The 15,188-nt window shown below is 44.1% G+C and overlaps 1 protein-coding gene across 2 annotated transcripts in view; it reads left to right on the top strand.

The window, feature by feature from the left end:
* LOC124615475 (venom dipeptidyl peptidase 4-like) overlaps positions 1-15,188 on the top strand; it is a 193,087-nt gene that overhangs the window by 74,766 nt on the left and 103,133 nt on the right. Inside the window, exon 3 of one of the 2 annotated variants that reach the window (XM_047143395.1) lies at positions 1,250-1,466. In XM_047143395.1, the coding sequence (XP_046999351.1) occupies positions 1,250-1,466 (217 nt within the window). The remainder of the gene's footprint in view (positions 1-1,249; positions 1,467-15,188) is intronic. The other variant, XM_047143396.1, reaches the window with a different exon arrangement.

Raw genomic sequence — 15,188 nt, forward strand, 5'->3', positions numbered from 1 at the left:
CCGTCTATAATTGCGAAAGTGTGTTGCCGGTGTGGGATTTTGTGCACAAACCTACCTGTCGATTATGTCGCGTAAGTGTTCGGCGGGATACATGTCGGGCGATATGGGTGGCCAAATCACTCGCTCGAATTGTCCAGAATGTTCTTCAAACCAGTCGCGAACATTTGTGACCCAGTGTCATGGCGCATTGTCATTCCTACAACTTCAATCGTTGTTTGGGAACTTGAAGTCCATAAATGGCTGCATATGGTCTCCAGCTACCCGAACATAACTGTTTCCAGTCAATGATCGGTTCACTTGCACCAGAGGACCCAGTCCATTCCTTTTAAACACAGCCTACCCTATCATGGAACCACCACCAGCTTGAACAGTGCTATTTGACAACTTGGGTTCATGGTTTCGTGGGTTCTGCGCCACGCTCGAACCCTACCATCAGCCCTTACCAACTGAAAGCGGGACTCATCTGAACAAGCCGCGGTTTTCCAGTCATCTAAGATCCGACCGGTACGGTCACGAGCCTGGGAGAGGCGCTGCAGGCGACGTCGAGCTGACAGCACTCGCGTCAGTCGTCTGCTGGCATAGCCCGTTAACGCCAAATTTCGCCGCACTGTCCTAACGTACGCGTTCGTCGTACGTCGCACATTGATTTCTGCGGTTATTTCAGGCAGCGTTGCTTGTCTGTCAGCACTGGCAACTATATGTAAACAGAGCTGCTCTCGGTCGTCAAGTGAAGATCATCGGCCACTGCGTTGTCCGTCGCCAGATGCAATGCCTGAAATTTGGTATTCTCAGCACACTCTTGACACTTTGGATCTCGAAATATTGAATTCCCTAAGGATTCCAAAATGAAATAACCCATGTGTCTACCTTCAACTGCCGTTCGAAGTGCGTTAATTCCCGTCGTGTTGCCATAATGACGTCACGAAGCGAATATTTATGGGACATAGTCGAGAGGTCAGTTCATGCTCAAAATCCAGCGCCGTTAACACTTTGCAATTATGGACAGTTTAAAGTAGTATAGCTAAGTATTTCTTCAGGGGACTTCCAACTACTTGTTGAGACCATACCACGTCGAGTTGCTGTGCTACGCCGAGCAAAAGGAGGTCCGACATGATATTAGGAGGTATCCCATGACTTTTGTCACCTCAGTGCATGTCGCTTATCCACAAGAGTCGCTGCCAAGCAGCGCGGCTAATATCTTTCGCCCCCTGGTTGTGTGTGACCTGTGGCGGGCCTCGCTCTGTCCCAGAAGCGCGCGGCGCTGTCTCGCTGGGGCCAGTCGCGGCGGCCCGTGGCGACCGTGGCCATCATCGCCGTGGTCGTGCTCGTGCTGGTGGTCGTGGCGGCCGTGCTGCTGCAGGACGTCTCTCTGGGTCCGGCACGTGCGCGCCCGCCCTCCTTCCGTCTGCGGGACATCACGGACGGCCGCTACGTGCCGCGCCCCATCAACGCGACCTGGGTCTCAGGTGAGCAGCGCCCTCGCAAAGTTAAGCCGAGCTCCTAAAGTGCTCAGTGTCTTCTACACAAAGGACACGCACCGTGATTTTGTCCAATATGAGAGTAATCTAACGTGTGATACAGAAATATAGTAGACAAAATTTTGGAAAAAGTATATATTTGTAGATTTTTGATAAGGATAGAAACTGAAATAATGAAGAACAGGGTTTGAACCTGGGTCATTTGATTAGTAGGCAGATACGCTAACCACTAAGCCACCCTGGCATTGTGGCTGAAACACCATGGAATACCTTAGTCCAGGGCTTCCCAACGTGTGGTCCGCGGACCCCTTAGGGGTCCGCTGGCTCTTTCTAGGGGGTCCGCGGCCACTTTTCACCAAATTGTGTAAAATAATGAGTAAAATTATTGCATAAAAATGTGAAAATCAAATTCATCATCATTTTTTTTCCTTGTGGAAAACCTGTACTTTTACTTCAGGTCGAATCCCTAAGCAGCCTTTGCGGTTCCTAAGTGAGAACGTATATACAGTTTAGTGCCGGAGAATGCGGCTTCTCTGATCGACTGCTTCGCAAAATACAGAGGTCGTTTGTGCGCCGGCTCACGCCGGCGCTGAAAGCTTTTACGCATGCGCGGAGTGAGGTTTGTCGTCCAATCACAGCGCTCGCTGGCACGTATGCGGCCCCAGGCATCATTAAATGTAAACACTTGCTTTGTCAGTGCAGTACCTATTTCATAAGTCGATTTTTGACCAGTTTATTACCTCTAACATGGATCGGTGGCTGAAGTCAGGACCATTGAAGAAGGGTGCAGTTTCTCCACCGCCTTCACAACAAGGGAAGTTTCCAGTTGAAATGAATGAGGAGGGAGGACGACCAAAGGAAGACTTTACATACATTTGAACATTTTTCTTCGGATTTCACGAAAAACCACACACACACACACACACACACACACACACACACACACACACACACAGACTGTTACGAAATATGCATGCTCCTTACACAACAGTAGCCAAACAGTGGAAGTGAACAGATCATAAGCGGTAGCTTGTCAACAGCGAACAGTTAGGACGTGACGTTGATTGCTCTTGGAGGAAGACAGCTCCATCGTGTGAAATTTCAATTAGCAAGTAATTTTAATCAGTCTATAGTGTGTTGAACAAATGGAGTAAATCCACTAGTAAGTGTCTGGATACAGTAGGAATTCAAATTGGACCGTTAATTTCAAGTTGTTTTCATTCATCTCTAAACCAAAGACTATTGATACTTTGGGGGGGGGGGGGGGGCCTTGGGAACACGGCACTTGCATTAAGAAGCTTTCCGTTCCCTTGGGTTTCGCTCTGAAATTTAAAGTTACTGTGCTCTTGACTGACTAGGTGTCCGCCATGGATTTTCGACTGAAGAAGGGGTCCGCCTGCTGGAAAGGTTGGGAAGCCCTGCCCTAGTCCATTGCCCTCTCTAACACAAAATTCAAATCACACTTCAGCCCATCTTAATTTTACCCTTTTTAAATCGTCAGTATTGCCGAGGCGCTCCAATCTACATCTACATCGATACTCTGCAAATCACATTTAAGTGTCTGGCAGACGGTTCATCGAACCACCTTCACAATTCTCTATTATCTCAATCTCGTATAGCGCGCGGAAAGAATGAACACCTATATCTTTCCGTACGAGCTCTGATTTCCCTTATTTTATCGTGGTGATCGTTCCGCCCTATGTAGGTCGGTGTCAATAAAATATTTTCGCATTCGGAGGTGAAAGTTGGTGATTGGAATTTCGTGAGAAGATTCAGTCGCAACGAAAAACGCCTTTCTTTTAATGATTTCAAGCCCAAATCCCATATCATTTCTGTGACACTCTCTCCCATATTTCGCGATAATACAAAACGTGCTGCCTTTCCTTGAACTTTTTCGATGTACTCCGTCAGTCCTACCTGGTAAGGATCCCACACCGCGCAGCACTATTCTAAAAGAGGACGGACGAGCGTAGAGTAGGCAGTCTCCGTAGTAGGTCTGTTACATTTTCTAAGTGTCCTGCCAATAAAACGCAGCCTCTGGTTAGCCTTCCCCACAACATTTTCTATGTGTTCTTTCCAATTTAAGTTGTTCGTAATTGTATTACCTAGATATTTAGATGAATTTACGGCTTTTCGATTAGACTGATTTATGGTGTAACCGAAGTTTAACGAGTTCCTTTAGTACTTATGTGGATGACCTCACACTTTTCGTTATTTAGGGTCAACTGCCACTTTTCGTACCATTCACATGCTTTTTTTTCGTTTTGCATTTTTTTTTATCTTCTGATGTTTTTATTAGCCGATAAACGACAGCGTCATTTGCAAACAACCGAAGAGGGCTGCTCAGATTGTCTCCCAAATCGTTTATATAGATAAGGAACAGCAAAGGGCCTATAACACTACCTTGGGGAACGCCTGAAATCACTTCTGTTCCAATAGTGGAACAGCAGGACAGCCTGTACCATGCAGCTGTGTTAACCATAGTGTCACAGTGGGGTAGTGGATAGCACAATTGCCTAGTAAGCAGGAAGCCTAGGTTCAAGTACATCGTCGGCACGGTAGTCAGTATGTTCGGTCAGAGGGCCGATTGTCCTCCGTAATTAAAAAAAAATAAAATAAAAATAAAAAAAAACTGAGTAAAGGAATCAACGATCGACTTCAACGGATGTCATCTGACTTCCACCCAGACCAAAGGAAACAAACAATACCGAACAAAATTATGTTAAAGAAAAGTACAGGACTTGGCACAAATTTTAATTCATTACGGTAGCTTCTGTGCTTATCAAAGATAAAGTTGAGACTCAATATGTCTCCAGGAAAATGTAGTTTCATGAGATATTTTTAGGTGTTCTTCACAGGGCTTAATTCACACCTACACCTACAGGGGTGTCACAAAAATATGAAAACAGGGCAAGAAATGAATGTTTTATCATAAATGGAGATGTTAGCGAAGCATGCAAGTTGAGCTGTTGTGTTAGAACACGAACGGAACCTGCACAGCGTCCTCAACACATTGCAAATGTAGTATGAGTGCGAACGTGAGCAAATTGTTGACGTTCATATGGTGGGTGATTGTGTACCCAAGGTGGCCGAAGTGTTTGATGTTTCTAGAGGTACCTTGTCTCAGATTTATACCGCATACAGGGAAAGCGGATAAACATCATTCGCTAAGTCATAGCGTGGACGAAAGTGTGTGTTGACTGTCATCGAAGAGGATTGTTACAAGAAATCAGGGACGACAGCTGCAAAAGTCGTGGTCAGAACTTTCCGTGTATTATTATACCACTTAGCAGTCCCTTGCATCAAAACCTTGTGTCGCCCGTCCTTCATTACTGTCTCCTTTGTGTAGCTCCTCTCATTTTCCCGTCCGTCCTTTCTCTTATGATTCTTAGAGCCATCAATGGTATTCAACTCCCCCTATACCACCTGAAACCTTTACTCGCCATTTACAATGCCAACTTCTTTCCCCGGGGCTATACCTGCTCTATTTATCTGCGGCAGTTCAGAAAAGTTTCCCTATCTCTAGCCAAGACCCTGTTCCACATCCTGTTCCTTAAATGCTGCCTAAGCCAAGGAATCCCCCCCCCCCCTCCTTCGCAATGGCCTAACCATAAAAGTCTCTATTTCGGGATCCCACTTCTCCTTCCACAATGACCTTCACCTGCAAGTCCCTTTCCCTCACAAACCCGATTCTACAGAAACACATCTCCATGGCACAGGCATCCTGAACCATCTCCACTCCCTCTGCAAAATACTGTTACAACGCAATCCTAACTACCTACAACTCATCACCCAAAATGAAATCCTGACACTCCAACACTTAGAAGAAGGTTCCAAACACCACCTGCCCACAAGTTATCCAGCCTGCTGACATCCTACTCCCACCATGGAGCACAACTATCCAACCCCCATCCTACCCACAATGTTCCTCTTTGTCAACTCCTCATAGCACCCAGGCCCTGTCTTGCTGAGCTTTTCAACCTACCACATCCTCCAAAACCCCCTACCAACACTACATAAAATCCAGAGCCGAAACAATCCCAGAACACTGTTGTTAACCTCCTCAAAAATCCTCAGCCCCACAGAAATTTCAGTTCTCTCCAAAGTCCTCACATTCAGCCCTACAGAGCGAGGTAGAGCAGTGGTTAGCACACTAGACTCGCATTCAGGAGGATGACAGTTCAATCCCACGTCCAGCCATCCTGATTTACGTTTTCCATGATTTCCCCAAATTGCTCCAGCCAAATGCCTGGATGGTTCCTTTGAAAGGGCACAGCTGACTTCCTTCCCCATCCTTCCCTAATCCAATGAGACCGATGACCTCACTGTTTGGTCTCTTCCCCAAACAACCCCACATTTAGCCCCACTCCCAGGTTCAACCACGTTGGACTTGCGAAAGACCTGCTCTCCTTCTCTTGTTCCCTACAGTGGAAACACTTCTTTGCCAACTACCCCTCCAAGCATAGCCAATCCGATCCAAATATCAAACTCTGCCTGTCTCAATTCATACCACCATCCAACTGTGATTCTCCCACACTACCACCTAAACATCCTGTGGTCAATTTCCAGGAATTCTTAGCTTCAAACCAGTCCTCATCATCTGTCCCCAGGACTCCCATAAGAACTGCAGCCTCTCAGCAGAAGAAAGGACTGTCCTACACAACCTAAAAACAGATCATGACCTGGTCATCCTCCCAGTAGACAAGGGTTCTACCACTGCTGTGATGAACTGGAGTGACTATCTGGCAGAGGGCCTCCACCAATTGTCTGACACATCCACCTACAAGCTCTGCCATAGCACTCCATCCCAGAAGTCCAACACAATCTCCAATCCCTGCTAAAATCCATGGAGCCTTCCCAGAAGCTCTCCCCTAAATCCACTCCCTACTCACCACAACAACAGCCACCACACCCATCTTCTACATGCTTCCCAAAATCAACAAACCTAACAATCCTGGGCACCCCATTGTGGCTGGTTGTAGTGCCCCACCAAAAGAATCTTGGCCCTTGATCAACAACTGCAACCAATTGTCCAAAACCTAGTCTCCTACATTAAAGATACCAACTGCTTCCTGTCCCAGTGCTCCACCACCTCCACGCCCTTAAATACAGGATGCCTACTCTTCACTGTAGATGCAGCCTCCTTATACACCAACATCCCTCATACCCATGGCCTTGCTGCGATTGAACACTACCTCTCCCAGTGCCCTGTAGATTCCTCAAACTCCTAACCAACTACTTTCTCACGCATAACTATTTCACCTTTGAGGGGAAAATATACAAACAAATTTGTGGCACAGCCATGGGCACCCATGTGGCACCCAACTTAGAGGAAACATTCTTCACTTCTCAAAGCCTCAAACTCCTGGTCTGGTTCAGGTTTATTGATGACATCTTTATAATTTGGATGCAAGGCCAGGACAGCTTGTCCTCCACAACCTCAACACCTTCTCTCCAATCCACTTCACCTGGTATTTCTCCACACATCATACTGGCTTCCTAGATGTCATTCAACTCCTCTCAGATGGCTTCATCCACAACTCGGTCCACATCAAACTCACCAATCACCAATGCTAGCTGCACTTTGACAGCTGCCGCCCCTTCCACTTGCACCCTGCCTCTTGTCACCCAATGCCACCCCAGACTGGAATGACTGAACTATATCTTTTGTCAGGGTTTTGATTATCTATCATCATGCCCTGAAATGAGGGACATCCTACTAAATGACCGCCAACCCCTCCCAAAGTTGTGTTCTGCCATCCAGCCAACCTCCACAGCATACTAGTCCATCTCTATGCCACTTCCACTCCCACTCCCCTGCTACAGGGATCGTACCTCTGTGGAAGACACAGCTACAAGACCTGCCCAATACACCCACCCAGCATTACCTACTCCAGTCCCATCACAGGCTTATCCTTCCCCATCAGAGGCCATGCCACCTGTGAATGCAGTCATGTTCTATACCAGCTCTGCTACAACCACTGTAAATTGTTTTACATTGGTACAAAAATCAATCAGCTGTCAACTAGCATGAATGTCCGACATCAAACTGTTTCCAAATCAAGATGGATCACCCAGTGGCACAACATGCAGCAGAGCACAACATGCGAGATTTCAATAGCTGCTTGCTTCACAACCCATGCTATCTGGATCCTCTCCACCACCACCAGCTTTTCTGAGCTGCACAGATGGGAGCTATCCAAACAGCAATCTTCCTGGCCTAAACTTAAGGTAATTCACTGTCCTACCAACCCCTAACAAACAGAGTGTGTGTGTGTGTGTGTGTGTATGTGTGTGTGTGTGTATGTGTGTGTGTGTGTGTGTGTGTGTGTGTGTGTGTGTACACCATTCCCTGCCTCAGTACCCACTGCAATTTGTGTCAGTTAGTTGTGATGCTATCTCACACTCTAGTCTGTGATATTGCATGACCAGCTGTCTACCACCTGCCCCCTCTACCTGCATCCCTAGCTAGCCCACAGATGGCTCCCCACTCTCCCATGAGCCAACAGAACCTTCTCCCCAACCCCCTCTCTGCCTCTCCCATCTCTCTCCATCCCTTACTACACACCCCCAACTCACCCCAGTACACTCACCATGGGCCAGGGAAGAGCTGGTGGTCAACTGAGCCTAATGTAGGAGACAGGTATGTGCATGTGAGTGAGTGTGTGTGTTTGCATGCATGTTTTTCCTAAAAGCTTGAAAAAGGAAGTTTATTCCGAAAGCGAGCCAAACTCTGTACCTTTTGTCTGTGTACCTATCAATGATGCAGCACTTCTGCCTTTTAGCAAGTCATCTCCTGTAATCCTAAACAAATCTGCATTACATTACTTTAATAAGGCTATTTCATCAGGGTATTGTGATCTTTTTTATATTCTGAGAATTTTTTCTTTCAGACCATTTTTTGCCATTAGTGTTAATACATTGCAAATGTGGCCAGGAAGATGTGGAGCTACAAAATCTCTCTTTACAGTTATAATGGCAGAATTAATGCTCATTCTTGTAATTCTGTTTATTGTTATTATTATTAGTTCTGGATGGATGTCATTGAATGGGAAACTAAAGCAAGTGGCTTATATCTGGGAGGGTTAGAGCACAAATCACTGTCTACCCATCAGCAGCTATGTTACCTCTCCCTTTTCACAATAACTTTGCTAAATGTTGGAGTGTTTTCTCCATGAAGGTCCCTTGTTGTCTCTCCAATCCACTGTTCTTTCTTTAATCTTTAATCACAAATCAAGAACAAGAATCAAGAATATTTGTCAGTAGTCATCATATATATGAAATAGCTTTCATCACTTAAATTATGTATGTACATAATTACAAAACTATGGAAGACACTGTTTTAAAATATCATGTTGACACTACATACATTACACAATTTGCTACAGTATGAAACAGATTTTTATACAATTTAAAATTTAATTTGAAGCACTTTCAAAGACATAGCTTTGAATGAAGATGGTAATTTATTAATAGCTTTTGCAAGTTGACTCTGGGTGAGTGGACTGTTTTCACCAGCCTGTGTCTTGAAATATTATATTTTATTTTGCCACTGGTGTTGTAATAGTAAATACTATTTTATACACTAAATTGTTTTGTGTTCATTTTTATAAATAACAATATAACCTACATATTGACAAGGCTTCAAATTGTAGTCCCTTCCTACTTTTCCAAAACTCCATAGAGAAAAGAAGAAAGATTGATAACTAACATTTTTAAACATATATTGGTAAGGAATGGAGAGCAGTAATAAAATTGTGAAACCAAAGTCAGTGTAACTGAAAATGCCACTTAAATAATTTGTATGTAACAAGTAAAGGGACCACAATTCAGTTTAAAGTATAAATTTATTGTATTCTAAATATACCAAAGTTTCTGAAGATTGCCATTAAAATTGCAACAACATGAAAGTGATGAGCCAAGAAGTCCTCACTTCACTTTCAGGGATTTTAAAATCCTTCTACCTGCTGCACATGGCACTGTCACTTGAAGTGACAGAGCCTAGCAGCTGTTTTCATGACATGAGACTTGCAGGAGGTGGAGATGTGGTCTTTCCTTTTGTGTTGTGCAGTGCAGCAGAATTTGCCAGTGGTACTGACCTTTTCAGGCAATTGTGGTGATAGGGTTTTTTGTTGAATTGTTGAGATGTGAAGTCACTTATGTAGATATTGTTGTGACAGGTTCTCATTGCAACAACAAGTGTAGTAAAATGAATTTGCATACTATTCTGTACTCACCTAAGAAGAGGAACTCCAACAATTATTTTGCTCAGGTTCGTGATGATGTGGTTACTCAGTTGCAAACTGTGAAAGCATTGACTAGAGTCATTGCATTATACTAGCTATAGTTTAGAGTTTATTTCCTGTTGTATGGCCTGGAAAGCTGAAGTCTGCATGGGTTTGCAATGGGTTTAGTGTACATGTGTGCTCCAAGTCGACTTGGTATCATGTCTTTGCAAATTGGTTTTGCCTCACTTTTTGAATGTTTCCATAATGATGTGTGCTTGGCAATTAGTGACATTCACATTTTCTTTTAATGAGTGAATGACATGAAGGGTTAGTTATTAATAGTTGTTGGTTTGATACGTTGCACCAGTGAGGTGTGTGTTTCTGGTTGGTATAGGCACCACACCTAAGGAGACTGGTTCTGGCTCACTCTGAAAGTGCTTCTGACACTTTGGAGCATTTATGTATTCCTTGTTTGTGAAACATGTGGAGGCCAAGGATCAATAGTTTGATGATTTGTTCTGTCAGTTGTCTATTGCAGTCTTTGTGTTGTGGAATTGATTGAATTCTTGTAATGATTTCCTGTATCAGTGATTGTAATGTTCACATAGTGAGTTCAGTGATGTGGAATGAAATTGGCATGTCATTCAGAAGGAGGCAGTTACTCAGTTTTGCTTGTTGTACTGTAGTATATTAAGCAACTGTAAGTGAATGTAGCTGTCATAATTCACACCAGCTGTAGCAATTTTGTTTAAACTGTCATTCAGTAGTATGTGTGACTGTTTGGATTGGCTAAGAATAGGTCATTCACAAGAGCCATGTCTGAGTGAGTACTTGGCTAGCTATATTTTAAATTTGGCTAGCTAGTGGCTACCTGTGTGTTGCATGCACATGTGCATACCAAGTTGCCTTGTGCTGATCAGTGTCAGCTTTGTGTATTATTGTCATGTGTTTTGGTATTTAATGTTTGCTGCAAGGAATGAAGTATGTACCATATTCCAGAGGAAGTGCTCAATAAGTGCCACTTGATGAACTGTTTAGAATCTTAAACAACTGTAATGGATGGTGGTGGTCATAATTAAGACAGACTGTGCCACTGTGGCTTAAATTGTCAATTGGGTGGGTATTTTCCTGTTTGAATTGTCTGAAGATGTGTAGTTTGTCCTGATGAGCATTGAGGTTTGGTAAGTTGTGTTTTATGAAATTTTTAATCTAGTTCTTTGTATTGTTGCAGGCACATGCAAGTATTTAGTTTAAGTTGTTCCCTTATGTTGGTTATAAGGAACATATATGTGGATGGTAGTTTATCCATTTTCTCAGAGAGTATCTTGTTAACCATGAAAGCCTATAACTAGAATTGATCTGATTATTCCAGGGATAATTTGGCATTACTACACTGACTACCAGCAAAGCTAATGCTGTATGCTTCTATTCTACTGTTGGTATTCACCAAGTCAAAGCCTGTGTAGACATAAAGGGGTTATTTCCCTGCTGTTTACTGAGAACATAGATTATCTATGACTAGTTCTATCTTATATATAAAAACAAAGATGAGGTGACTTACCGAACGAAAGCGCTGGCAGGTCGATAGACACACAAACAAACACAATCATACACACAAAATTCAAGCTTTCGCAACAAACTGTTGCCTCATCAGGAAAGAGGGAAGGAGAGGGGAAGACGAAAGGAAGTGGGTTTTAAGGGAGAGGGTAAGGAGTCATTCCAATCCCGGGAGCGGAAAGACTTACCTTAGGGGGAAAAAAGGACAGGTATTCACTCGCACACACGCACATATCCATTCACACATACAGACACAAGCAGACATATTTAAATATGTCTGCTTGTGTCTGTATGTGTGGATGGATATGTGCGTGTGTGTGAGTGAATACCTGTCCTTTTTTCCCCCTAAGGTAAGTCTTTCCACTCCCTTAAAACCCACTTCCTTTCGTCTTCCCCCCTCCTTCCCTCTTTCCTGATGAGGCAACAGTTTGTTGCGAAAGCTTGAATTTTGTGTGTATGTTTGTGTTTGTTTGTGTGTCTATCGACCTGCCAGCGCTTTCGTTCGGTAAGTCACCTCATCTTTGTTTTTCTATATAGTTCTATCTTAGAATTATCAGACAATAACCATCTTATTCTATGTCACAGCCAATGATAAATGGTCACTTCCTTAGTTGTAAGTGTCTCTATTGTCATAAAAGTTAATGAACATCAAATGAGCCCTCCAGGTTAAGAGTTAGCTTGGTGAGCTTAGGGAGTGTTCACTCAGACGTTTACTGACACAAAGCAACCTTAACTATTAATAAGATGATATCTCAGTTATTGGGTAATTAACACTGCTGTGGACATGGTTTGTTAATAAGTAATCAGTGGTGATCATTTAGTATACGTGCTAATCAGTACCACTAAGTGACTGTCTCTGTGTTACACAGTATACACCAATTATGAGCATTTTAGTTATTACCAACTGTGAAATGCATTATGTCTTGACATTTAATATTAATTGAAGCTAGAGTTTTGCCTTCCTGAAAAGTTCAGTTAAGTGTGCTCGGTGACTGCCTTTCTTGATAGTTATTAATAAGGTGTGTGGTGTTTGGTTTCTTTTAAATATGAAATTGGGCTGCCAGTCATCCTGTTACTTCGAAGGAGAAGGAATTTGAAATGTTTAATAGATCACATTAGTTATTCAGGCCTATGTTTCAGAATGAAATTGCTTGTGTCTTACATTTGTATTCCAGCTCCACCAATTCTGAGGTTCACACCGTTGTTGCTACTGATGCTCTGATGATCAAGCTGGTTCAAGTTCTGGCATGTGGTGTCACATTCAACTTGAGGGCACTGGACAGTTGGAAAATTGAAAATGGTGTTTTTATGAAAATTTAAACTGAAAGAGTAAATAAAAGAGATTGTTTAAGCACAATCTACTCTCAGTCACAAAAAAATCCATTGTTCCACTCCCAGTCACATTGCCTTGATATAGTGGCATGTAACAAATATCAAATTGGCATGAGGTGCACTACACACAATTCAACTGCAGCAGAATTGTAGCCTGCTGAGATTGCAGTTTATCATTCCAAATTATGCTGCACCCATTGGGTCAGGATCCCAATACTGTCATGTGAGTCAGGAGGGCCATACTCAAGGTAATGTAAGGTCTCAATGGACCCACATGACTTTTTCTGACAAAGACAGAGATATTACTTGGTCAGTCTTGCAGTGTTGTAGAGCCGTGTCTCATACTTCAAATCAGGAAATGGGTGTACTTGCAGCAAGAAAAGTACCAATCAAACAGCATGATGACATATGGAGGATCAGAGACTGTCAGCAAAGTAAACATTGTCATGGATTCTCATGGTGTGACAGCAGAGAGAGGTACACTGATAGTAATGTGCTTCATAACAACACTGGATAGAGAAGTGGTGCCACATCGTCTTTTGAGATGAGTTCTGATTCCGCATTCAAAGTCATGATGGACATATTCATGTGTGGAGTCTCCAAAAGAACAAACATTGCCATATTGCATTTTTAATATCTGTACTGGGGTGACAATGCTGCTACAATACACCATCGTCACAGGTACTTCATGGGCCAATGGTGTTTCAATGATAACCAGGGAACGGAAGGTGACAGAAAATGAAAACTTGCCATGCAAGTCAATCTATGGGAAACAGAAAGCCCAACCCCTCGCAGAGATGTGCACAGGAATACTGCAGCACATGGATGGTGTGAATGGCTATCAACTGAGCACTTGGCAATAATACTTGCCACGATTTGTAAGGTGTGGTTCATGGCAGCTGAACTTAGCATAAGCACTGACCTCCTTGGCTTACTGCCGTCTGCAGGTAAAGACAACTGTCAGCTGGTCTGCCCATACTACACACCACCTAAGCCCTCCATGGAAGGTTTCTGCACTGTTTCGTGGCACTAACCATACCAGCTCATCTGCCTCGACTGCAATGCCCACTGGTGTGGATACTAAATCCTTCCATGTCTGATAAGGCTGAAAATGACCAGGCTTCAGCTGCAACCTCCAGCACAACACAATGGAGAACATGACAGTGGTTCAAACACTGAAGGAAGCAATGCTGACATCGATGGATCTGCTGGAAGGTTGAAAGGGCAGAGAGGCTTTGGAACTGAGGGACCACTGGCAGCAGCAGAGTCAAGGCCACATCCATAAGTGATGTGGGGCAAGGAGGTGGAGGACAAGGAGGAGGAGTAGGAGGTGGATCAAAATCCATGGGCTCCACATCCGCAGGTGCAGGTGCGAGCCTCATTGGGACTCAAGACTCCAGGCAATGGAAGAACACCAGAGGATGCAGAGGGATGGCAGTAGGGAAGTACAATGCTGCAAGTGAGCATCTGCACCTGGAACAGCATCATGACCAACCCTGCCAGCCAGAAGACTGGAAGACCATGGCAGTGACGTTTCTGTGTGACATGTGCATAACTGATTTGCATGATGGCTCAGCTGAGCCCTTCAGACATCCACCACAAACAGCTACCAACCATTGTGGCCCACTACAACAACAAGCGGTAGCCACCCCTGCCACAGACCAAACCAATAGGTCCAAATGATGGCCATAGGAGGAAACTGTGGTGGAACATGATGGTCCATGACATGTGGTTTAGCATGGAACAAATTCAGGTGACCTCACAACTGGTACCCACGTAAACATTCCACCAGACTGCACAACTGACCAACATCACCTAGTACATAGCCAGAAAACTCGACAATGCATTGTCATAGGAAGCAGCAGACACTAATTTTTTTATTGGCATCTTGAATGTGTGCATGAAATGCTCCACCCCTTAGTCAGAAGCCAAATGAAATGGGGTGATAGTCATTTGCTGGATACTGTTACGAATGCAAAAGTCTCCAAATTCCTGTGACAAAAACTGCTGTTATCAGACACAAGGGTGCTGAGGGCTCACTCAATGGCAAAAATAACTAGCAACATGTGAACAAATGACATGGTGGACAAATTGGTTGTGGATAGGAAACTGGACAATGCATGGACCACCAACAACCATATGCTGCCTGAAAATGAGCCCATGAAATCATTGTGCACCCTGTCCCAAGGGTGCACTGGGACAGACCAAAGAGGAAACTAGGGCAGTGGTGCAGCCTCGCTCTGTGCACAAGCCCTAATGGCCCACACCAGATGTTCGGTGTCACAATTGGTTCCAGGCCAATAGATGTGATGTCACACTAGTGCCTTCATACAAGTCATATCCCAGTGTGATGCTTGCATCAACTGAGGTATGTGAGGGTGCGCACTCCAGCAAATCAATCTGGATTGCTGACGCAGCTTTCCAGAAAAGTGTGTCAGCAGCTATAGTGGTCATACCCTCTCATGCTGTCAGTGGAAAATCTGACAGGGTTTGCTGCAAGGCTTCATCCTATGTGAACATGAGAGCCTCCTTCTGTTCAGTCTCTGGACTGGGCCCCACCAGTAGCAGTGATAGTGCATCAGCATTGGGATGC

Source organism: Schistocerca americana, chromosome 5 (genome assembly GCF_021461395.2).
Source record: "Schistocerca americana isolate TAMUIC-IGC-003095 chromosome 5, iqSchAmer2.1, whole genome shotgun sequence".
Classification (NCBI taxonomy): Eukaryota; Metazoa; Arthropoda; class Insecta; order Orthoptera; family Acrididae; genus Schistocerca; species Schistocerca americana.